General features: G+C 52.9%; 1 protein-coding gene across 3 annotated transcripts in view; it reads right to left on the reverse strand.

The window, feature by feature from the left end:
- Positions 1 to 750: 750 nt before the first annotated feature.
- The window catches only part of CD82 (CD82 molecule), a 58,454-nt gene continuing 34,018 nt past the window's right edge, over positions 751 to 25,186 (reverse strand). For 2 of the 3 annotated variants that reach the window (XM_007519103.3, XM_016186454.2), the window contains exons 3-10: positions 23,467 to 23,552; positions 17,304 to 17,376; positions 13,961 to 14,085; positions 13,802 to 13,876; positions 5,832 to 5,933; positions 2,232 to 2,429; positions 1,915 to 1,998; positions 751 to 1,651 (exon numbers count right to left, since the gene is read on the reverse strand). In XM_007519103.3, the coding sequence (XP_007519165.1) occupies positions 1,574 to 1,651; positions 1,915 to 1,998; positions 2,232 to 2,429; positions 5,832 to 5,933; positions 13,802 to 13,876; positions 13,961 to 14,085; positions 17,304 to 17,376; positions 23,467 to 23,529 (798 nt within the window). In that variant the 5' untranslated portion in view covers positions 23,530 to 23,552 and the 3' untranslated portion in view covers positions 751 to 1,573. The remainder of the gene's footprint in view (positions 1,652 to 1,914; positions 1,999 to 2,231; positions 2,430 to 5,831; positions 5,934 to 13,801; positions 13,877 to 13,960; positions 14,086 to 17,303; positions 17,377 to 23,466; positions 23,553 to 25,186) is intronic. The other variant, XM_060176555.1, reaches the window with a different exon arrangement.

Here is a 25,186-nt window from a genome sequence, read left to right on the forward strand (position 1 = left end):
GATGGATGGAAGGAAGGAAGGAAGGAAGGAAGGAAAGAAAAAACCAGTTAGGCTGTCAGCAAGCAAGCCTCCTTCCTGCTTTGAGGTCAAGGCTGCCAGCCTCCCCCTAGGCGTCCCCCCCCCCCAGTCCCTTCTCTTTCTTTAGGGTGTGCCTGTGGCCACATCTTAGCAGACTATGATTCAGGAACCACTTGGTGGGCTGCTGAAGTGCAGATTCCTTTTTCTTTATGTGTCAGCATCTCTGAACCCGGAGTTGACATTTTCAACAGATTCCCACTGGCCTGGAGTGAGTGAGGGCCTGGGGGAATCAGGGAGGAACTTGGGGCTCAAGAATTTCCTGGATGGAGCTTCAGCGCCACCTTGTGGTTACTGCTGAAACATCTCCCTCTTCTGTCCTTCCCGCCAAGGAGGCAGGTGTGTAGACTCAGCCAGGCCCACCTACCTTCCCTTGTTTAAAAAAAAAAAAAAAAATATATATATATATATATATATATTGTGTCCCCTCCCCTGGTTTCAGAGGCAGAAGGAACCCCAGAAAGGAAGTCAGGAGCATAACCCACATCTATTTCCACACACACAAATCAGAGCCAACCACATGGGCAGTCTGGGAGGGGAACCAAAGCCAGACGCCATGCTCCCCACCATTAAGGCTGAGACCCAGGGATAGAGGACACAAGGACCCAGAGGCACAAAACTCCCTCCTCCCACCCCCAGCAGTCCTCCCCACCCCAGACTTAGAGAAGTAGTGTCTCCATTGCTACAAAGTCTCTTTAATATTCAGTTGCTGAATCTGGGGTACATTTTACAGAACTACACGAGCCCCCGCCCACCCCCTGGAAGACACAGCATTCACCCACCCGCTCCCTGGAGGGAGAGCACAGGCCAGCCTAGCTCTCCCCAGAAGCCATGCCACCTCATTCCCTTGACAAGTCTAGGTGCTGGGGCCCAGGCCAGTTCTGGCCACTCCCAGGAGAAACCAAGGTTGATCCAGATTCCCGCACCCAGGCAGCCCCCACCCCAAGGCCCAGCACACTTGGGCCCATCCCCCTGACATATACCAGGCTGGTCTGAGCTAATGGGGAGGGACTGGGCCAGCTGGGGGGAAGGGGTGCTGTTCTAAGTGTCAGGTGAGTACCCCCCCCCCAGAGCAATGTGAAAAATGCAAGATACAGGCATCAAAGTGGAGAAGAAGGTGAACCCACGTAGTGGGCAAACCCCTGACAGCCCAGGGGGCCACATTTACCCTCGCCCCTATTTGAATCCCCCCACCATATATACAGCCCCCAGAGTGGGCAGAGCTGTGGCCCACTCATGAGGGGTCAAGCTGGGAGCACTTTCTCTGTGTTGCAGAGAGAAAACTGGTGGCAGTGGGCCTGAGAGTCACAGACAAGACAGCCAGGCTCCAGGCTGGCAGCAGAAACAGGGAGAGGGCTCCAGGCCCCAGGGAGCATCCCACTTCCGGCCATCCCAGGCCAGGAAGGGGCCTGGAAGTGAGGTGGGAAGTGGGTCCTCAGGAGGGGGCCGAGGAGAGAGCCCTAGGAGCCCTGAGGTTGGGGACAGCAGGGAGGTGGCCTCAGTACTTGGGGACCTTGCTGTAGTCCTCAGAGTGGACGTGCCGGCACAGGCAGATGGACAGAATCATCCCCAGGAGCTGTGGAGGGAGAAACAAGAGTGAGCAGGAGGCGGACAGGGATGCCTTGTGCCCCAGGGGTTCCTGAGTGGCACCATGCCATTCTAGGCACCTTAAGATGGTCCTCCATCCTGCCTCCTGACTGCCCATGACTCAGGCAAAGAGGGGACTCAAAGGACGAGGTCAGGTCACAAACCACAAGGACATCAAGAAGCCAAGGAGCCCCAACCTCCCCCAAGGACACCAACAGCACAGGGACATCCCACCCAAGGGACCCCACAGACCTCAACGATGGCGATGCCCACACACACGCCGAGGATGGCGCCCAGGTTCTCCTGCAGCCACGCCTGCACCTTCTCCATGCAGCCCTGCAGGGGACATGCCGTCCAAGTCATGCCCACCCCACACGGGACCCCAAGGGGAGCTCCCCTCACCAGCCCAGGGACTAGACACCCCCCACATCCGTCAGTTAAGAGGCAACATGTGAATGGATGAAGCAGGGGCAGGAAGAGCCACAAGAAGGATGGTGGTGGGGTGGGGGGGCAAGTATCTGGGTGTCTGAACTCCCCCCCTCCCCAGGACCCCCATGTCTCTCACATACCTCAGTGTACACCGGCCAGTCCATGGGGTTGTTGCCACTCTGGGTCCCATTGCTGGAGACCTCACAGAAGCCTCCCATCACCGGGCGGCTGTCATCGGAACTCTTATTGCAGGAGCAGGGGATGGTGGGGCTGGTGTAGTTCATGAGCTCCACGTTGCTCGTCCAGTTGGAGAAGTTCTCCCAGCCACAGCACTTGGCCTGGACACAGTGGGGTGGGGGTCAGGCTGCTTTGGCCTGATTTGCTCAGGCAGGACACCCTCCCAGCATTGTGTTGCCCCGCCTCCCACACACACTGGATACCCCCACTCCCCCTATGTCCCAGACTGATGGCCGGGGTGAGAGTCTAGGTTTCACACTGGCTGCTGGGAGTCACAAGATAGCTGATATGGCTTTCAGGAAACCCATGCTAGGAACCATTAGGACGGTTGGGAACAAGAACAAGGACTACGCTTCCCCAGAGACCCACCCTACTAGGGAAAGAGAGAGGCAGACTGGGAGTATGGACCGACCAGTCAACGCCCATGTTCAGCGGGGAAGCAATTACAGAAGCCAGACCTTCTACCTTCTGCAACCCACAATGACCCTGGGTCCATGCTCCCAGAGGGATAGAGAATGGGAAAGCTATCAGGGGAGGGGGTGGGTTATGGAGATTGGGTGGTGGGAATTGTGTGGAATTGTACCCCTCCTACCCTATGGTTTTGTTAATTAATCCTTTCTTAAATAAAAGATAATAAAAAAAAAAGAACAATGACTAGAACAAACAGAAAGCAGGACAAGAGGGGAAGTTTGAGATTAAAATCAGAACACAAGTGCAAAGGCATGGGGGCAAGACAGAAGAGGGACTTTTGGTGTGGAACATGGGCCCTGGGGGTCAAGTCCAGCTCTGCCAGCTTGAAGTCACATCTCAGTTTCCTGAGCTGTCCAACGGGGTACCAAGGCTTCTAGCTCACAGGGAGACTGGGGCCAACAGGCATGAGGTGGGCAGTGCATTCAGCAGGGGTCTATAGAGCACAGACACTGCCCAGGAAGAGACCAGCTCCACTCTCCTGGGTGAGCACAGGCTGGAGTTGAGATTTGTCTCTGAGCTTCCTGGCAGCCCATTCTGCCTTTCCCACTTATTTCTAGGTTTATTCATTTTCCTATGATGGAGACCAATCAGAGCACTGTTCCCTGACAGGTAGTGCCAGGGATCAAACCCCACAACTCACACAGGCCAGGCATGTACTCTACTTGGTGAGCAATCCACCCAGCTGCTCAGCTTGCTGTTTCAGAAGAGAAAGTACTCGAACTTTGGAGGTGAAGAAAGGCTCTTTGGACTCTGGGTATTGAAACTGGTCTCTGTGGGGCTCAGAAAGAGGCATCTGAGAGGCTTGGGGGCACAACTGAGCTTGGATCATCTGGGATCCCAAGGGTTAAAATACTGATGATGAGGCTGGGCAGTGGTGCACCTGGTAGAGTGCACATGTTACAATGCCCAAGACCTAGGTTTAAGTGCCTGGTCCCCACTTGCAGGGGGGAAGCATCACAAGTGGTGAAGCAGTGCTGCAGGTGTCTGTCTATCTATCTGTCTGTCTGTCTGTCTATTTATCTCTGTCTTCCCCTTTCATGTCCATTTCTGTCTATCTCTAGCCAATAAATAATAAATAAAAGATATGAAAAAATAAAAATGAAATGAAATGGTGGTGGTGCCCTGGGGAGGGAAAAGCAGGAGGAAAATGGAGCCTTTCAGTGCTGCCCCTGCCCTGTGCCAGTCCTGGACAGTGGTTCCCGCATCTGGAGAACCGGGTAACAGCCATTTCCCCCCTTCCCCCACCCCAAATAGCAGAGGACCAGCAGGGGGAGCTGAGCACACTGAATCCACCTGCTTCCTTCCCACTACAGGGTGGTGAGTCCTAGACCAGCTTCCCAGTGGCCAGCAGGGGGCGTGCCAAGCACACTCAGCCATCCTCCAACCCAACTTAGTTTTTGTGGGGCAACTGTTTCCTCTCTCACAGGTCTCCTGACACATTTGAGGGTCACCCACAGGCTCTCCCATATCCAGGCAAAACGAGATGCATTCTTGGACACAACTTCCACACCAAGCAGAGAGCCCTTCTCTTTTCAAAAGGCCTGTCCCCCAGCCTGAGTGTCAGCAGATGAGGACAGTAAGGCTCTGTGACGGTCTGACCAGGAAGGGGCAGTTTGTGTTACAGCTCTTGGGAGCCTGACTTTGCACTGAATTTCTTATCCATTATCCCAAGCAACACCTGACAGCCATCAGAATCATCTAGAAGCTGGAGCAGGCAGTGGTGCACATGGCTGAGCATAAAAGTTGCCAGGCCAGAATCTATATCCAGTCCCCAAACACTCCACTGCCCTGGCCCTGCCCCCATGCCACCAGGGCACTGGTGAGTGGGTACCATCATGCCACAAGTGATCACTGTGTCTGTCAACAGCAACATGGGAGAGATGGGGAGGCTGAAGCCCAGAGGGGGTGGGTCCTGGGTGAGGGGGCACAGTGTCTGATAGCAAGAAAGTAGCTTGTGTGGAAGATAACTGGCTCATTGTCCAGGCAGGCTGGGGAGCATAGTCCATCAGTTCATCAGGCAGGCAGGTGGTCAATCAGTCAATAGGTCAGTTGGTCAGTCATCCAGCCAGCCAGTCAGCTAGCCAGCCAGTCAATTGGTGTGTCATTCAGTTAGTCAGTCAATCAGTCAGTCAGTCAGTTGGTCTGTTGGTCAGTCAGTCATTCAGATAGACAGCTAGTCAGTCAGTCAGTCAGTCAGTCAGTCAGTTGGTCAATCAGTCAGTTGGTCAATCAGTCAGTTATTCAGTCCATCAGTCAGCCAGCCAATCAGTTCATTAGTCACTGAGTCAGTTGACCAGTCAATTGGTCAGTCTATTGGTCTGTTGGTCAGTCAGTCATTTAGACAGACTTCTAGTCAGCTAGTCAGTTGGCCTGTCAGTCAGCTAGTCACCCAGCCAATCAGTCAGTCCATTTGCCATTCATTCATTCATTCATTCATTCATTCATTCAATTAATTATCAACCAATATGCCATCCACTCATTCAGTCAGCCAAGGAATTAGCCAGTCAGTCCATTCGTCAAGCTCCATCTCCACTTTAGTGGAGGCAGAATTCAATCTTCACAGGGTCACGTGTTGCCCAGCACCAGGGACACGTCCTGAGAAATGTGTGGGCTGAATGATGTCACCATCACGTGCAGGTCATGGCGTGCAACTACACAAAGCTGGTCTTTGCATGTAGCCCCAAGGCATGGCCTGTGGAGACCACCTTCACCCACGGTGCCCATGCTGACCTCTGAGGGAACTGGTGCCACACCTGGACAGGACACTCCTCACATCCCAGAAATCCCCAGGACACCTCCCCAGAGGCATATCAGCTTGTCAGACTGGCCAGGGTTCAGCCCTCACACTCCCCACAGGTGGGAGAGGAGGGGAGGGGGCCTGCCCTCTGCCTCTACCACAGAGGGACACTGTCAGTGGGGAGCAGCAGCCAAAGCCTGGAGTCAGGAATTGGGGTGGACACTGGAGTGCCAGGTTGGGGAGAATGCTCAGGAGTGTGTCCCCACCCCACTGTCTTCCCAAGCCTCCACCTCACCTGATGCTGCACATAGTCCCAGGCCTTCTGCAGGCTGCTCTCGGGAGGAGCCTTGTAGTTCCGGATGACCTCGCCCACGATGTCACCCATCTCCTGCTTCAGCTGCAGAGAGGACAGCAAGGGTCACAGTCACTTCTGTGACCCACGAGGCCCTCTGTCGTGTGGCCCCCTGCCCTTCTCAGACCTCCTCTCCCTGCTTATGCTTCCTCTGCCTCAGTCACAGTGAGGTGTCTTCCAGTGACACACCCCACCGTCTCAGGACCTTTGCACTTTCTGGCCTCTTTTCCTTCCCCAAACATGGGCATGCTCATTTCTCCACTTCCTACAATGTCCTGCTCAAGTGTCACCTTCTCTGAAGGCTTTCCTGGACCCCTGTAAATATAGTCCTTTCTCTATCCTGCCTTAGGCCCCAGCCCCAGGCCCTGTGAGTGTTAGTTTCCAGAGCAGATGGCTTCTCTCCTCCTTGATGGCATCAGCTCTGTGGGGGCAGAATCTGCACCTGGGGACAGCTGGTCAGAGGAGGTGTGGTGCGGGGTCCCTGAAAAACACACATATGGTGTCGGGCGGTGGTGCACCAGGTTAAGCACACATAGTACGAAGCACAGGGACCTGCATTTGAGCCCCTGGCTCCCCACCTGTAGGGGGTGGGTCACTTCACAAGCGGCGAAGCTGGTCTGCAGGAGTCTCTTTCTCTCTATCTCCCCCACCCCTCTCAATTTCTCTCTGTCCTATCCAATAAAAAAAATAAAGAAAAAAAATGGCCAGCAGGAGCAGTGGATTCGTAGTGCTGACACCGAGCCCCAGTGATAACCCTGGAGGCAAATGAATAGATAAAATAATAAATAACGCACATGCGCAGGATGTCTGTCGCCAGACACGCAGCAGGGCCCAGCTTCGCGCTCTCCCCGCTAATCCCCATGCCGCCCACCAGGGGGCGTCATCCCCATCTCGCCTAACAGAAAGGTGAGCCAAGCTCAATTTCCATGGAATGGAGTGCAGCTTCTTAAAACGGAACTACAGGTGAGAGAAGACCCCCAGGAGCCACCCCCCACCCCAATACACACAAGACTGGCAAGCTGGTAACCTCGAAATCAACCGTATGACCAAGAGAAGCTAGTAGCTTTTCACCTCCCCAGCAAGTGTGTGTGTGTGTGTGTGTGTGTGTGTGTGTGTGTGTGTGTGTGAGGGGCCTTTCTGTGATCTGCCTGGACACCCCCTCTCCCAAACCCACATCCTGATTGCACTGGCTCCCCACCATGCTCAGGAATCTGGGGAGGAGGAAGCACCTGCTTTTCACTATCCCCTAGGGAATAAGGGTGCAGGGGACCAAGAGCCTCCTTCCAACAGGCCCGCACCTCCTGGCTTGCTTTTCAGGAATAGGGCAGCTGTGCAAAGGGAGGGGGACCCAGAAGTCCTGGAGGCCTGAGGACAGGCGCCCAGTCCCCTCCCCGTCAGAGCCCAGAGCCCAGAGCCAAGGCCTCACCTCAGGGACCTTGCTCAGAGGCCTCCCCCCAGTGTGAATAAGCCACTCAGGCCAAGGGCACTAGTCATTCCTGCAGAGCCTGAGGCACAACGCCCCACTTCCACCTCCTCAGCCCCAGGGCTTCTGCCAGCATCTCACAGACAGCTGTGCTCACAGAACCCACATCCTTCTGATGACTCAAACTCCCTCTTCTCCACTAACCTGGGACTGCATCCCCTAGCCCCATCTCCCTCAAACTCTCACCTCGAAGCCCTGACATTTACAAGTTCCCTGTCAAAACCTCCCCACAGCTACCACACCTGCTCTGAGCTAACTGTGTGACCTCACTTTAATCCTCTAGGCTGACCCATGGTCCATACTTCTTTATTTTAGACACAACACACAAGGCCCAGAGAGGTTACTTAACTTGTCCCAGGTTACGCAGCCAAAGAGTGGCAGAGCTGAGCATAGGACCCAGGCTCTGGCTGGTTAAGCATATTGAGCATGGCCATCCATTAAGTCCGTTCAAAGCAGTTTGTTTATTTTATAATTGGGTTAACACATAGGCACAGTCCCTCATCTCCCCTTAAATGGTGTCTAGTCTGGGAGACACACCACTACCCCAGGGTCCCTTCATCCCATTCTCTTCCCTCCTGCCCCAGAATCCTTTGCTTTGGTGCCACACCCAGTCCAGGTTTTTCACCGCACGTCCTTCCTTACTGTTCTTTACCCTTAAGTCCCACCTGTAAGTGAGATCATTCAGTATCGGTCTTTCTCCTGGTGGCTTGCCTCACTCAACATGAAGGAGGGCCCAGAGGAGTTGAGTGGCTCACCACATCACACAGCAGGGCTGTCTGCATATCTTGAATCTTTCTGTGCCAAGACCACACACACACACACACACACACACACACACACACACACACACACACAACATCCCCATGAGTGGAGGTGGAAAGGTGACATGAAGTGTGAGAAGGAGAGGAGGCATGAAAAGGGGGATCTGCGGGGTCAGCTGTCTCCCCTATATCTGTCCCACTGCCCCAGGCTCTATTTATACTTGGAGGGGGTGTTTACCACATCAGCCTAGACTTTTCTGTCTCAGGGCCCCCCTGAAATGAGAAGGTAATGGAAGTTTGGGGTTTTCCACTGAGGCAGGTGTTTTCCTTAGAGACAACAGCCTTATCTTCCAGCCCAGAGTGTTGGCCATGGCTTGACTATGGGGGCTATGACCTGGGGGGACTGACTTAGCTTCCAGCTGACACCTTGGTACCCCAATGCCCAGGAGGCCATGTTGGGAGTGTGGGGAGGTTGCCATGGCAGGTTCTTCCTGAGGTAAGAAGAGGAGATAAAGAAACAGAGAGAGAGGGCGAGGGAGAGAGAGAGAGAGAGAGAGTGCTCACTCCACCTCAGACCTGCAGGGGCCCCTCTCTGGAGGTTGCCCACCTGATCCCCCATACCCCCTTCATCTTAAAGTAGCACTTCCTCTTTTAGGGATAACCCTCCATCCCTTTACACATCCCCCCCCATGGTCAGGAATTCCATCCCCTTGCTGCTCTAGGCAAGCAGAAGCCCAGCACCTTGCACAGACCAGGCAGAGCAGGGCTGCACGTGTCGTCCCAGACCACACACAAAGATACCTTTTCTGCACATGGGCTGGAAGTCTGAGCCTCTGGTGACCATTTGGCCCCCACCCATGTCCACCACCCCCAGGACAGCCTGTCTGAGTAGAAAACAAGAGAGAGGAGCAGGGTCAAGGGCTGGGGAGGCACTGAGTATGGGCATCAGCCTTTGGAAGCCTAGATCCAGCAGAGCCCACAGCCAAATCTGCCCCATTTCTGTTGAGTCACCACATGCAAAAAGAGTCCCATGTAGACGGAGTATGGAGTTCTCTCTCAAGGAAAAGGGAAGGCACAGTAGCACAGTGCCACGCATGGCCCCTCGGTGACCCAGGACTGTCCCGTCCCCCAGGCTCATGCAGCTAGCACACGGGAGACAGGACAACAGCCTGATTCCTGCAGCTGCAGAACCCACAGGCTCAACTACAATGAACCCCCTGAGTGACAGTCACTGACTTTATTTCACTCTCAGACGACTCTTCCCAGGGAGGTAGGATTGCAAGACACCTCTGAGGGACCAGGCAGGCGGCTGTACACCCAGTTAAGCACACAGGTTACCAGGTACAAGGATCCAGGCTCAAGCCTCCAGGTCCCACCTGCAGAAAGGAAGATTCACAGCAGTAGAGCAATACTGCAGGTGTTTGCCTGTCTCTCTCCTTCTCTATCTCCCCTCTTCCTCTCAATCTTTCTATGTCCTATCTAATCCAAAAAAGGAAAAAATGGCCACCAGGAGCAGTGGATTCACAGTGCCTTCACCAGGTGGGGGGAAGTAACATAATGGTTATGCAAACAGACTCATGTCTGAGGATCCAAGGCCCCAAGTTCAGTACCCCACACCACCATAAGCCAGAGCTGAGCAGTGCTGTGGTAAAAAACAAATGTCTAAGGGCCAGGTGGTAGCATACTTGGTTGAGTGCCTGTGTTATCATCAAGGACCTGGGTTCAAGCCCTAGGTGTCCAGCTACAAGGGGGAAGTTTCATGAGTGGTGAAGCAATTTTTTTTTCTCTCTCTCTAACCTGACTTCTCTGTATCTCTATCATACAAAAATAGAAAGAAAAAGTGGCCACTGGAGACGGTGGACTCATAGTTATGGCACTGAGCCCTAGTGATCACCCTGGTGGCAATAAAAAATGAAAAATAAACGCCTCTGAGTCTGACACATCACCCAGATGGAAGAAGTCTTCTCTAGCTTTCCTGAGCTTGGCTTCCATGCTTCCTGTGATAGAGGACTCAGCACCTCTATGCACCTTGGGGGAGGGGGAAGGGGCTGGGTGGAAGCGGGTTGTAAGTGGAGGCCATGTGACTGCTACTCACTAGTGCTGTGTCGGCTTCCAGAATATACCCATTTCCTCTTCAAGGTATGAGCGCAGGCTCCTGGGAACACTCCTGGGGAAAGTATCCTCCCTCTTCTCATCAATTGCCCCAAAAACAAGATAATAGATCCATCTTCTGGCCATACCCCGGTTCCCACGTGCCTTGGGCCAAGATGCCTGCTGGAATACAGCCCCAACAGAAGGTAGGGATCTTGGAGCTGGTGCATGGGGAGGGAGTAGCATTACTCACAAGGCCTGCCCTGTCCTCCCAGGATGCCCAGCCATGCACATAGCCAGCTAGCTGCCTGGGGGCACAGGTGTGGTCTGGAGTCACATGAAAGGCCTGCAGCCAGCAGGTGCACGAGGTTCTCCCCCAGTGCTTCCCAACAGCCATTCCAGAAAGGTAGCCGGGACACCTGCTTCCCCTCCCCAGAGGGGAAAAGAGAGGCCGCCACTTCCTGTCTCAGCTCCAGTGGCCCTGGCAGAAGTCCAGGCTGGGGTGGGCCCAGGCTGGGGGTCAGGAAGCTTCCATGGAAGCTCATAGGACGCATTGTCCTGGAGGAACCTGTTTTACCACCTGTGCCAGGAGGGTGTGTGTGTGTGTGTGTGTGTGTGTGTGTGTGTGTGTGTGTGTACTTGCACACATATAATTATCTCAGCTTCTCAGGAGGGAGAGGGAAGGAGCAGGACAGGGATCTCAGTTTTCCTGGCAGGGAGGAAAGACAGCCCAGCCCAGCCTGAGTTGCAGTTGCATCCTTGCTTAGGGGAGTCCCTTCCCCTGGAGGCTCCCAACCCCCAGGCCCTCTGCAGGGTTCCTGATGAAACCTGAGACCAAGGTGGGCCTGGCAAATGGGAGCAGGCAGTGATAAGTCATTCCCCACCCCCACATCTACCCACACACACCACTGCACCCCAGAGTGTGAGAGGTGGGAATAGCCCTGGAGGTCATCTGAGGCTCAGAGAGGTTGGGGGACACATCCAAGGCTACACAGAAACATGACCTTTGAGTCCCAGAGCCCACCCAGAGGAGGCTGGATAAACAGTCAGATGAGGAGCCAGCCTGAGGGACCTGAGCTTCACCTCCCAACCTTGGTTCTCACAGTCCCGCTGGTACTGCCACTGACCACAGCAGAACTGTGGCTGTTAGTGGAGCCCTGCCTGGGCACTGTTGAAAGTAATGAAGGTGACAACAACAACAAACACTTGCCCCAGCGCCAGCAGACGTCTGCCCTGCGCTGGGCTGTGCATTCCCACAGGCAGCTGCAGGAACACGCCCAACACGCAGGGGTAGGACAGATAACTCCAGGCTGGCTTCAGGGGCAGCCAGGGCCTCTGGCAGAAACCTGCCCTTTCCAAAGGCCTTGCTCCTTCAGGCCTAGACAAGTCCCCCTCATTCCCTAGCTGGACCTCACCTGTGGGAACAAACCCCATCCAGCATGTTTAGTCTTCCACCAGGATTTACAATGTGCCAGGAAAGACAAAAACAACAACAACAATGAAACACAACCATTCATTCCACCAAGGGTGATAGAGTGGCGCCAGGACTTCCCCCTGCCAAGCCAGGAAATTTCCTCCTGCCCTTCCAGAGAAGTGAGGTGGCCTGTGAGGGTGGTGCCTGGAGCATGAGAGCAGAGCAGGGGACCAGGGAGACCAAGAGACTGAGCTGGCTTCTCTAAACAAGCCCCATTTTGGAGCCGTGGGAGCCTCTGAAGTGTATCTCCTGGTGAGCAGCCCACCTGAGGTGTTGTGGTGTGGAGGGGGAAATGGGTATAGGGATGGGAATCTCCACTCTGACACATCTGAGCTTTGTATGAAACATCTTGTAGATGTTCTGTGCCTTCTTTTCGTAAACTGGGAAGCACTTGTAAAACTAGAATATGTCTCAAGTAAACCAGCCAGTGCTTGACCCTGTTAGACAGATGGGTGGCATCTTTGGGTGCCATCTTATGTGAGATGGGAAGTACACAGGGGTGAGAAAGTGGACTGCCAATGTCCTGCAGAGTTAACTAGCATTCGAGTCACAGGAACCCATTCCCTGGGGTCTGGTTCTGACCCACTCTGTTTGCAATGTGCCACTGACAAGCTTCCGAGAAGTCCCAGTAGTCATGGGACAGAAGTCATGACCACAACCCTTTCACTGAGAAAGGAGTTTCACCCCCCTAAATACTAACTTCCTGTCTAACAGCCAAATGAACATCCTTTCACCTCCCAAAACCCACTATTTCCCCTTTTGCCTGGTCTGCCAGCAAGCTCAATGCTTAGGCCAGCCCTCAGTGGCTGTCAGTTTCTCAACCCTTGGTTTCAGGAACAATGTCTTTCTCTTGGTGGCTTTTTGACCTCTCTCATTTTAATTTAACTACCTCTTGTCTAATTGGAAGCCATTTCCCATTCTCATGGGAAACAGACTTGGTATGACTTATAAATAAAGTCGATTTGGATAGGAACCACAATGCTGAAAATTTTACCAGCATGAACTCAGATGCCAGGCTGCCTGAGTTCAAATCCCAACCCTGGCACTTACTAGCAAAGTGACTTTCGACCAAGTTGCTAAAAGATACCATGCCCACCTAGAAGGTGCTCCATAAATGACACTGTCTCAGTCACAGTGAACCAGATCATCCAACAACCTTTCCCAGCTCTTTTCTTTTGTGTTTCAATCTAGAATCTGAGAGCCAAATGTTCACTTTGTAGCCTCCCTTGAAGCCATAGGAATCTTGGAAACCCCATCTGAGAAGACCACTGGAGAACCTGCTTTCAGATAAAGGGGGTGGACAAGACTGGCATTGTCCCTTTCCCTTTCTTCTGGTCATAGCAACACAAGTGTTGTGCCCAGTGCTCTGGCAGCCCCTTTGTCACCATGAGGCAAGAGGAATGATGAGGGAGTAGCAGGTAGATGGTGCATAAACATCCTGAATCAAGGTCTGTGGACTTCCAAACTCAACTTCTGCTTAAGTCAACAACAATCATACTTAAAAGCCTCAGCAAGTCTGTTTTTCTCTTCCTGAAAGCTGAATGTCTTTCCCTCTGACACAGGGCTAATGATTTTAATGATGCCTACTCTATAGAGGAGTGACTTGGATTTAATACCTGCTGAAGTGCCTAATGATGACAAGAACAATAAACATTCATCCAGCTTCATCACGCCAAGCCCCACGCTAAGTGCTTTTCCTAAGATCATCTCTTTGAATTCTCCCAATAGTGCTGAGAGTTCAGCTCACAGGAGGTAAAACAGGCCTAGAGAGGCAAGCAGTTTCGCTAGAGCCACACAGCTAGAATGGGGGTGTGGCGGCCAAGGGCACAGGGTGGGAAGAGAAACCTTGATCCTTTCCCCACACTGGCCTCTCCTTTCTATCACAGGAAGCAGGAGGCAACTCTACTGCCAGGTCTGTGATAACTGGAAGGCTTGACTATCACCCACCCCACCCAATGCCCCCAGTGCCAAGCAGGAGGGAGGTCAGGGAGGAGTCCATTTCTTGGGGCACCATCTTTGGGTGCCATCTTTGCTTGGGGGCCATCTTTGTTTGGACGCCATCTTTGCTACCGTGGATAGGGAGGCGACTTCTGGGGATGCTTACCTTGCCCATGTTAAAATAGAAGAGGGCCCCGGCGGCCACCTGGACAATGAGGATCAGGAGGAGGAAGGTGAAGTACTGGGGAAGCAGAGCAGGCAGAGTCAGCCAGGGGGGTATATCCAGGTACACCCCCACCCTCCCGGGGCACAGAATCATACTTACCAGTCCCAGCAGGCAGCGGACTTCGTTGACAGCACCAAAGCAGCCCAGGAAACCCATGAGCAAGGTGACGGAGCCCACGCTGATGAAGACGTAGGCGCCCACATTGAGGGTCCTGGAAGAAGCCTCTGTGGAGAGAGAACGGGAGAAGGCACTCGTGTGGCTTGTCTGTACTGCCCTCACTGGTCACAAAATCAGGGGCAGGCCTCCAAGGTGCAAGAATTGAGGTCCTAGGTCCAGTCACTCAGCTTCCTCACCTCTCTAAACTGTCTTCCTTGGACACCCATTACCCGCCTCTACCCTGATGCCACATGAAAGCCACAAAGGCAGATGCAGGCTCTGTGGAGAAGGTTAGTGCTCTGCACCTTCTCACTGTGTGTTTCTATCTCAGCCTCCCTTAAAAATAAATAAAACTGGGGGCCAGGTGGTGGCACAAGAGGTTGAGCACACACATTACCACATGCAAAGACCCAGGCTCAAATCCCCAGTCCCCATCTACAGGAGGGAAGCTTCATAAGTGGTGAAGCAGGGCTGCAGGTATCCCTCTTCTTCTCTATCCCCCCCCCCCGCTCCTCTCTCAATTTCTCTCTATCCTGTCAGAATAAATAAATAAATTCAAATAAATCTTTTTTAAAAATGGGCCAGACATGGCTCAGAGATCCAGCATGTGTGTAGGACCCCGAATTTCTTCTCCAGCACCAGATAGGAAATAGGGGCAGCAAGGCCTGGCCGCTCAGATGTGCAGTGAGGACCCAGCCAGGCACTGTCATAGGAGCCCAGTGTGCTGCAATTCAGGACTCCTGGCTTCCCAGCTATGAATCTCTGAGGGGCACTGGTGTGACCCAGTTTACCCAGAGGCATAGGGGTTGGACTAGCATATTAGCAATTCTGAGCCCCAGGCAGCTGGCGGGACACTTGGGGGCCTTTTCCAAAAGTGTGGCCCTCAGACCCAGTCCATGCCAGTGGAGTCAACTTCAATCTCTCTCTCTCTCATTTTCTTTCTCTCTCTCTTTCCCTCTCTCCCTCTCTCCTTCTCTCCCTCTCTCCTTCTCTCCCTCTCTCCTCCTCTCCCTGCCTCTCCCTCTCTCCTTCTCTCTCCCTCTCCCTCTTTCTCTCCCTCTCTCCTCCTCCCCCTGCCTCTCCCTCTCTCCCTCTCTCCTCTCCCTCTCTCGCTCTCTCCCTCTCTCCCTCTCCCATCAAGGCTATTGCTGAGGTTCGGTGCCTGTACTATGAATCTACTGCTCCTGACAGCCAGTTTTTCCTCCCCCCACCCCCCGTTCTTTATTTTTATTAGATAGGCTAGAAAGAAACTGAGATGGGATGGAGAAATAGAGAGAGGAAGAGATAAATATAGACATCTGCAGACCTGCCTCAAAACTTATGAAAGGTACCCACTGCAGGTGGGGAGCGGGGGCTGGAACCTGGGTTCTTGCGCTTGGTAATACGTGCACTTCACTGGGTGCACCACCACTGGCCCCCTGGAGTCAGCTCTCTTGGTGTATCCGGGTCCTGGTGTTTGTTTTAAAAATGGTACCCCCGTAGGATAAGAGGGGTACAATTCCCACCACCAGAGCTTGTACCCTTCTTACCCTATTGTCTTGTCAATATTTTCATTTTATAAATAAAAAGAAAAAACAGAGAGATAGATCACCATAGAAATATTAGTCAACCCATATCTGTGACCTTGGGAGAACTACTGTAGTTTTGAATGGAGGGAATGGGGACACAGAAGTCTGGTGGTGGGAATGGTGTAGAATTGAAACTATTATCTTGTAATTTTGTAAACCAATATTAAATCACTAATTTAAAAAAAAGGTACCCCCTGTGCATCTCAGGGGGCTCTGAAGTTTGGCTTGCAGGAGTCTCAGACCAGAGCAGGGAGGAAGGGGAAGCAGTAGGAGGACCCAGAGCCTGGGGTCCAAGGCAGGGAGCACCGTGGGTGGGCCGCAGGGGCTGGGAACTTTGTCCTGTGGCACAGTGCCTTCTGGCTGTGGGCGATGGTCCAGGAAGTAGGGAGCCTGGACCAAGTCCAGGTTGGGGAGGGGATGCCCCACGTTGGGAGATTCTGGGGTGGGCTGTAGGCTCCTCACTGAGGCAGGAAACCCAGATCCTATCTGCAGAACAGGTTTCAGTCATAGTCCTCGCAGAACCAACAGACCCAGAGTGGATCATCCTTGATTCTCTTCACTGCCGCCCGCACCAGGGGAGGTCATGTCCCTTGGAGTCTCAATGGCAGGTGCAAGGGGGTCCCCCAACCCCCTATTCCAGCCTGGTTCCCTTTTACTCAAACAAAGCAGCTGTGTGGGACCCAGTTTAAACCCCCTGCCCAGGAGGGGAAGTGAGCCAAGGCTGCACGAGCATCCACCAAGGAGTGTGGCATCACCAGCATGTTCCTTGGGACCCTCTGTGCCTCCTTCTTACCCTGGAGATGACATGAGGACAACTCAAGGCCTCTACTCTCCTGCTTCTAAAGAGGGAGAGAGGAGCCTGTGCCCTCCCCATGCTATTTGGGGCAGCAGGCAGGCCCAAAGCTGTCAGGGTTCAAGCCACCCCCCAGCTGTACGCAATGGAATGAGTTAGGAGCCTTGACCCTCTGAGCCTGTTACTTGTAACAGGAGTGTAATGGTCTGGGGGCTGTTTGGGCTGCAGGCAGTTTACCTGTGCCTTGCACTCAGTCTATGCCCAGTCCCCAGAGAGCACATTTAGTCAAGGCCAGGCCTAGCACCTTCCTCATTGGTGCAGGTGCCCTGTCCACCTGGCACTGCCAGACACCTGGGAGCCATTGCAATTAATGCTGCCCTTTCCCAGTGCTCTCAGGCCAGGGAAGAGAGCTTCCTGTTGCAGATGGAAGGGCTGAGGATGTGAAGCTTGCTCAAGGTCAGGGCCAAAGGGCCACTGAGGTGGAGGGATGAGTCTCTCTCATCCCCCCAAGTGTCCCCCACACAAGAGCAGCTTTGTCTGGGGAAAGAAAAGAAAAAAACTTTTTATTCCAAATATTTTTCTTCCTTTTTTTATTTGTCATTTAATCTTTTCATTTATTTATTATTGGGTAGAAACAGAGAGGAATTGAGAAGTGAGGGGGAGAGAGAGAGGGAGAGACAGGTGCAGCCCTGGTTCACCACTCCTGAAGCTTTCCCCACGCAGGTGGTGGCCAGGGGCTTGAACCCAGCTCTTGGCATACTGTAATGTGCATGTTTAACCACGTGTGCCACCACCTGGCCCTCAAAGAAAAATTCTTTCCGGAAACCCCTGCCTGGTCTTGGTAGAAGCCGGGGATCTGTGTGGGCACAACAGCCTGCCTCCCAAGAGTTGGCAGGGATGGGGGGAGGGGTAGAGGGGTCCTTACGCAGCACAGAGATGAAGCTGCTCTTGTCAACCAGGATCCACAACCCGAAGCCCAGGATCACTGCACCAAGGATCTGGAAGGAAAAGGGGCAGTTAACAGGGGCCCCGAGAGTAGATGCCCATCCAGCCCAGGCCAGGGGGACATAGGGGAGTCATTCCCCATCTCATCAAGCCTGTGGTGACAAGGGATTCAGGCATCACAAGCCCCGGTCCCTGAAAGCACCTGAGATTCAAACAGCAGGGCCATGTGTGTGTGGGGTTGGGGGGCGCACCCCTGGCAGCTCTCGGTCCCCTAGGCCCTGCCCACATGTGGGCAGAACAAGCCAACCTAGGGTGAAGCCTGTAGTCCAGGCACTGGCAGAGCCTCCTCTTAGGGGTGGGGGCCCTACAGCACCCAGAGGGCTCTGGTCTGCGCCCAGCTGGGGATAAGCCATATGTAAAGGCCCCAGTCTATTACCACCCACCTCTCCCACCAGCCCTGGGTGCCCACGTCAGCCACCACCCAAATCCTAGCTACCAGGCCAGCAGTTGTGGGTAAAGCCCTAGGCATGGAATTAGGGGGAGCACCAGCATGGGGTGAATTGGTTTTACCAGAAGCAGGGCCTCAGTGTGAGGGGGCAAGGACACTTGTCCCAGTTGTAAAAATCAAAAGGGGGCCAAAGACTCAGCCACCAAGATGACAGTTCCCAGCAACAAATACTAAAACCAACGGAAAGAATTGGAGAACACAACTTCAAGCTTGTAAAGAAAAGTGGCGTTAGGCATAGTGGACCCTATTGTGGGACTCTCCAGGACCTTGCCCTCAATGTGGGTCAACATTGGTGGAGACTGCCCCATTCTCTGAAGGGAGGTTGGGTTGACATACTCTGCCACTCGAGGAAGACAGGTCCTGCAATGAGTGTAGCCTAGAATGTTCCTAGCTATGACGACAGAATGTGAGCTCAGACCTGCAGTGATCCAGAGGTTGCACAGGCTCCTGTGCTGAATATAGGCTCAGAACAAACCGATGGAGTTTACAGTTAACAATATTTGCATACTTTCCCCATAATTGGGAGCTACTCTCTTCCCTGATAGAGCTTTCTAGTCCCATTTCCAACCATCTCCCCAGGAGACAATACCTTTAGCCTACCTGCATGACAGCTGCTGGGCTCAGGCAAAAATTAGTAAAGTCTGGGCCCCTTGGCATATACCTAAAGTAGACTTACTGGTTTTTCCAAAATGGAAACCCAAATCTCATTGGCTATAGTCTTACCTTTAGATTCCTGACTATTAAATGATTTGTCTTGATTAAATCTTAAGATTTATATCTTTTTCAGCCACCAAGTTGCAGATGCTACCATGACGCCAACCTGACTTCCCTGGGTAGATGACCTCACTGATGTGCCCTGAAGCCCCACCTCCCTAGGCCCCTCCCCAACTAGGGAAAGATAGAAACAGGCTGGGAGCATGGATCAACCTGCCAATGCCATGTCCAGTGGAGAAGCAATTACAGAAGCCAGATCTTCCACCTTCTGTACCCCATAATGATGCTGGGGCCACGCTCCCAGAGCATTAAAGAACAGGGAAAGCTTCCAATGGAGGGGAGGGGATATGGAGTTCCGGTGGTGAGAATTATGTGGAATTGTACCCTCTTATCCTACGATCTTTATTAGAATCATTGATCATTATTAAATCAGTAAAAAAGTAGGATCAGTATAATCGATTGACCTAATTATTTATTTATAGATTTTAGGAGAGAGAGAGAGTAGACAGGTAGAGAAGGGATTGAGAGAAAGAAAAAGAGAAAGGTCACAGAACTAAAGCTTCCTTCAATGCGGAAGGGACCAGGCTCGAACCTGGGCCACACACATGACAGAGCAGCGCATTATTCAAGTGACTTATTCCACTGGCCGTTAATTGGTCTTTTGAAAAACACAGAACCCTGGTAAGGGAGGGGATGCATTTTGGTTTGCGCTCACTGACTCAGGCCTCCTTAAAGACACATCAGCTGGAAGCCAGGAAAATGGAGGTGTCACGCTACCCCACTGTGCCTCCCTTTCTACTCCTCTGTCCCTGGTATTGTCCTTCTTTCACAAAGGGGGAAACTAAGGCCTGGCCAAGCCCACAGTCACCCAATTCACCCACCAGGACTTAAAGCCAGGTGTGACTATGAATTTAGCTGGCTGGTGGGGTCAGCCCAGGGGGAACCAGGGTCTGTCCCAAGCCTTGGCCCTGAAGTTTCTGGGGACAGAAAGGTTACTGAGGCCTGGGGAAAAGGGACAGATAACATCAGACTACAACATTTGTTGAGAAAAAAGGGGGTGCTTTTCAGCACCAGGGAGTCTGGTGCCCACAATACACAGAACCCCTTAGACCTCAGTCTCATACCCCACAGTGCAGCAGGCCCAGAAGTAGTTGAATGCTTGAGGGTCTGGCCCTGTGAGCCTCAGACCCTCTCACCTCCTACCATCCAAAAAGGGGGACAGGAGACAGGGTAGAAAATTCCCTCTGGGAGCTCAGGCACAGCGGGTTAAGTGCACATGGCGTGAAGTACAAGGACCAGGAACAGGGTAAGGATCCTGGTTCAAACCCTGGCTCCCCACCTGCAGAGGAGTCGCTTCAAAGGCAGTGAAGCAGGTCTGAAGGTGTCTCTCTTTCTCTTCCCTTCTCTGTCTTGCCCTCCTCTCTCCATTTCTCTCTGTCCTATCCAACAATGACATCAACAACAACAATAACTACAATAACAATAAAACAAAAAGGGCAACAAAAGGGAAAATAAATAATAAAAAAATTTTAATTAATCTTTAAAAAAAAAAGAAAGAAAGAAAATTCCCTCTAGAAAAACAATCCAAGTATGCCAGAATCCCCAGCTGCCCAGCTCAGCCCCTCAGCTGTTTCAGTGAACCAACAGGAAGTCTCCGGGTCAGTTCCATGCCAGCCTGGTGGCCCTGGGCCAGCCTAGTGACACAGGGTATGACCAGCATGGTCACATGCACACCACCACCACCCTCCCTGGGACAGCCAGGTGACAGGAAAGATATCACAGCACCCCCTTACTTTGTGAACCAAGAAAGGGCTGACAGAGAACAACCCACATCACTCCCAGACCTGCCAGAGTCTCCCCCAAGTGGGCCCATAAAAATCAAGATCCTTCCCCCAGAAGGGCCAGGGCACTGTGAGCCTTGGGGATTTTTCTGCCCCTGAGAAAAGCTGACATGAGGTAATTTGGGGATGTCTGGGGTCAGCAGAAGCGTGGCAGGGACATGCATGTGTATAGGTGAGTCCTTTCTGGAAGGCTGTCTGGGTCCCCTATGAAGAACCTGTGCTCCTGATGCTGGGACCTCTCCCTCCCCAGCCACACCCAGAACTCCAGAACTTTCTACTACCTAGTACCTTATCTCCTGCTCCTTTGGAGGCTGCATCTGGCACCCTCAGAAACCCAGGCCACTGTAACTGTATCAACCACTTGAGTCACTATTTGATGGGGCCCATAATCCCCAGGAGTGTAAACTCCAGTAGTGCAGAAGCCATGGCTCATCTGCTTTTAGTGAATGAATGATGCTTGAATGAATGAACATGCAGACTCTGTCTGTCCTGCCCATTCTCTTCATGCTTTCCTCCTCCTTCTGGAGTAAAAGCCAACCCCCTTTCCCACTCCCCATCCTGGAGGGCCGTCTCGGCCCTAGCACACAACCAGTGAACACTGGGCACCCGTCACCCCCTCCCCACCTCCCCAACCCTGGGGCCAGGCTGGGAGGCAGAAGGCCAAGCTGGAGATGGCATGGGACCAGCCCCCAGAGCTCTGGCCAGAGAGAGGCATTTCCAGTCTGGCTCCACCAGGCAGCCTGGGAGTGGACAGGAAGGGGACCATGGCCAAAACCATCAACCACACTCCCTTCCTCTAGGAAAGCTCTTACCCGCCTCCTTCTCATGACCTGCTAAGTTCCTGAACTTGGAGCCCACCATCTCCCAGGCTCTCCCCAGACCCCAAGCTCTGGTCTCAGGGGTAAAGCAGCCACCCCTTCTGCAGGCCTAGCTGCTGTTCCCTGGAGCCAGGTCTTGGCCCAGAAGCTTGGCACCTGCCAGAGAAGGCTTGGCTCTGACCACATGGGCAGCTGCTCTCCGGAGGCTTGGGCCAGCCAGAAGGGGCCTGACTGCCATGTTGGGGAAACCCAGGGGTCAGGGCCCTGCTGGGTGGCTTCCAGACCTGGCTTCCACCAGTGTGTATGTGGGGAGGCAGGGGGGTGAGGGTGGGAGGAGTCATAGTGGGGTGCCAGCACAGGCCCTGAGTAGGGAGCTGGGTTGCAGCCAGCATGGAAAAGATCAGGGTAGGCAGCTCTGAGGCTGTCCACGTGCAGGATCACGTGTGTGCACCAGGCACTCACGTGCAAGGGCCCGTGTGTCACCAGTTACAGCTGTGAGCAGGAACTCAGAACAATCCTTTGCTCCCTGTAACTCTATGTGACTTGTGGTGTCAAATCCTTTTGTTCCACTGGCGATTCTGTCGATGTCAGAAAGATGGGGAAATGCAGAGAAAAGCATAAAGAGGCAGCCTAACAACCCCAGAAACCCCAATGTTAGCACTTGAAAGTATTCATGTATGTGTACCTTCAAGGAAAAAAAATGAGCTGGAATCATAATAAATACCCTAGCAGAGCTGGGAAGAGGAAGTGTGCCCAGCCTATCCCATAATAAACATCCTGCTGCCCTATAATGTAATCTTCTTGAACAAGATAAGATGAACCAATGTCAGGGAGAAGCTGCAGTCCCCTACACCACTCTGGGACCCCAACAGACACATCTCCCCTGACTGCACGCTCTCCCACACACTCACACATACCTGAACATGCACTCACTCACATGCACGCTCCACCAACCCACACACATACATACAAGGACAATCACACTCACAACCACATACAAACACACACACTTTCTTCAGGTCAAACATATGTCCATATTTGTATGTACAAACATCTACACATACATACTCACTTTCATACTGGAACACACTTCCTCACCCAGACACATACAAACTCAAAAAAACTCACACACGTTTTTCTTTCTTTTTCTTTCTTTCTTTCTTTCTCTCTTTCTTTCTTTTTTTGTTTTTTGCCACCTGGGTTATTGCTGGGGATGAGTTCTGGCACTACAAATCCACTGTTTCTGGCAGCCAATTTTCTCTCTCTCTGTTTCCTTTTCTTTCTCTACCTTATTAGATAGGACAGAGAGAAATTAAGAGGAGATGGGGAGACAGAGAAGAAGAAAGATACCTGCAGATCTGTTTCACCACTAGTGAAGCATCCTTCCCCCACCCCCTGTAGGTGGGAAGTGGGGGCTTGAACCCAAGTCCTTGCACATAGTAATGTTTGCACTCAACTGAGTGTGCCACCATCTATCCCCCACCCCACATATTCTCCCTCATTTCATCTCCCCCATCACTCCCTCTCTCCTCCTTTCTCTCTCCCTCTCTTTCTCTCTCCCTTTTTCCCTTTCTCCCTCTCCACCAATGTGATAATTCCAAGGCAGGAGTGAGTGCCAGGTCAGAAGAACAGAGGCCCCAGGAAAACCAGCTCCAGATGTATAGAGCTCACATCTGGATGGCCCTGTGGCTCAGGGCCTGGAAAGGCCTCCCAGAACATGTCTGAGGATGATCAACTATGGTTCCCTCTCCTCCCATTCCACCCCCTGCACACATCCAGAACCTTAACAGGTAAGTTTTTCAGAGGAAGTATTGGAGGAAGACTGGTTGAAAAGGTGGGAGAAATCAAAACTGGCAGGGAAAGATTCCAGGGGCCCTGCCAAACTTCTCCACACTGAGGAGTTAGTGGTGTGTGTGTGTGTGTGTGTGTGTGTGTGTGTGCGCGCGCGTGTGTGGTGTGTGTGTGTGTGTGTGTGTTGTGTGTGGCAGGGGGAGTGCTCAGGATCTCACCTCCAGCCCTCACTGATTAGACTGGGTCTTGGTGCTCCAGGAGTAGGGGGGCTGGGAGAAGGCCCCGAGCTCAGCCTTAGTCAGCTGGAATGCCGGCTGGAATGCTGGGAATCTCCCCCTGCAGCCCAAGCCCCATGGAACAAGTCTGTCCTTAAGAGGCTCCAGCGGCACCTCACCACTAGAGGGCTGGGCTGGGGAGGGGGTTGCCCATGAGGCTTGTGCTGGAGGGAGTCAGGAGTTGCCCAATACTCACAAAGAAGAGCAAGTTGAAGAGGAAGAGGAAGTACTTGGTGACTTTGATGCAGGCCGAGCCCATCCTACTGGTATGTTGGAAGCTCCCTGGGAAGACAGAGTAGGTGGGCAGGTTAGTGCAGTGGGCAGCGAGGGGCAGGGCCTTGGAGAGGGAACCAGAGCAACTCAACACTTGAGACCTACAGATTCCAACTCACCCCAGCTGGCCTTCACAACCACCCAAGAGGAAGAACTAACATGAATCCCTCTAGTCTGGATGGTGGAGTCCAGAACTTAAAGGCCCTGCCCGGAACCATACAGCCTGGAGGTGTGGGTCACAGGCAGGTGTGCAGGGCTGGGTACTTGGCAGTGAGAGTCTGTGTCAGCCCACAGCCAGATGGAACCCAGGGCAGGAGCATGACAAACCCTCAGACTGTGGCAATGGCCCACACAGATGCTGGAGGAGGCAAGGACTTAGCAAGTGACCACTGGAGACCCAGAGGTGACACCTGTGGCTTATTCCCCAAACCTCTGGGGTCAGAAGCAGGGTGGAGGGAGTGTCTTAGAAAACAGACTGAATGCTACCCCCTACCCTGCCTTAATTTTTTTTTTAATTGTCACTAGGGTGATCGTTGGGGCTTGGTGCCTACACAATGAATCCCCTGCTCCCAGCAGTGATTTCCCACCCCCCATTTTTTTTATAGGACTGCAAGAAATTGAGAGGGGGGGTAAGGAGGGAGAAACAGATACCTGTTTCACCACTGCTTCATCATTCATGGAGCTTGCCCCCTGCAGGTGGAAACTGGGGACTTGAACCCAGATCTTTGCAAATGATACTGTGTACATTCAACTGTATGTGCAACCACCTGGCCCCATCCCTCTCCTTGTTTTAGAAGGGAGCAAATGCATATTATAGGACATGCCACAAATACACGGAATTCAAATACCCACAAATTGAACAAGATAAATCTGTCTCATCACAGAATTTCAAAACAAGCCAAGGTTTTTGTGGCTCTGCATCCAGCATATAACAAGTACTTTTTAACAATATACATTTTTTTACGTTTAATGAGAGAGACAGAGAAAAAGAAAGAGAGACACACTCACTGGAGCACTGCTCAGCTCCATGATGGTGGTGCTGGGGATTAAACCTAGGACCTCCTAGAACCTCCAAAGGCTCCCAGGCTAAAGTCCCAGATGTAACTACACCCCTGCCAATGTCAGCAGTACTCTGAGATGGCTCACAAGGGCGTGCTTCCCAGTGTGTCCCCATAGCCACAGATAACAACACACTTGTGGAGGGTTCAGGCCAGGGCAGGACTTGGGGAGCAGAAGAGGGCAGCTGAGTGCTGGTTCCATCACCCCTCCCTCCCGAGGCCAGACACCAGGAGTGACAATGGCCAGCCTTCAGGCTCTGTGGGAGCTGGGCCAGGACAGCTGGTGGGCACAGCTGCACGGCAGAGCTGGCTGGGGGTGAGGAGGCCGGTTCCCACTGTCCTGTGCAGAAAGGCGGGGGGGGGGGGGGTGAGGAGCAGAAGGAACTGAGAGTTCAAGGTCTGAACTTCACCCCTTCCTCATCCTGATGGGGTGAAAGGCCACTAAAGGCCTTGGGAACCTCCCTGTCCATGTGCCAGTATCCTTCCTTTTCTGTGGACACCAAGACTCTATCACCCCAAGTGGGGACTCAGCTTCGACTCCATCCACCCACCACCCACGATGAGAGGAAGACACCTGCCCTCCCA

Source organism: Erinaceus europaeus, chromosome 17 (genome assembly GCF_950295315.1).
Source record: "Erinaceus europaeus chromosome 17, mEriEur2.1, whole genome shotgun sequence".
Taxonomy (NCBI): Eukaryota; Metazoa; Chordata; class Mammalia; order Eulipotyphla; family Erinaceidae; genus Erinaceus; species Erinaceus europaeus.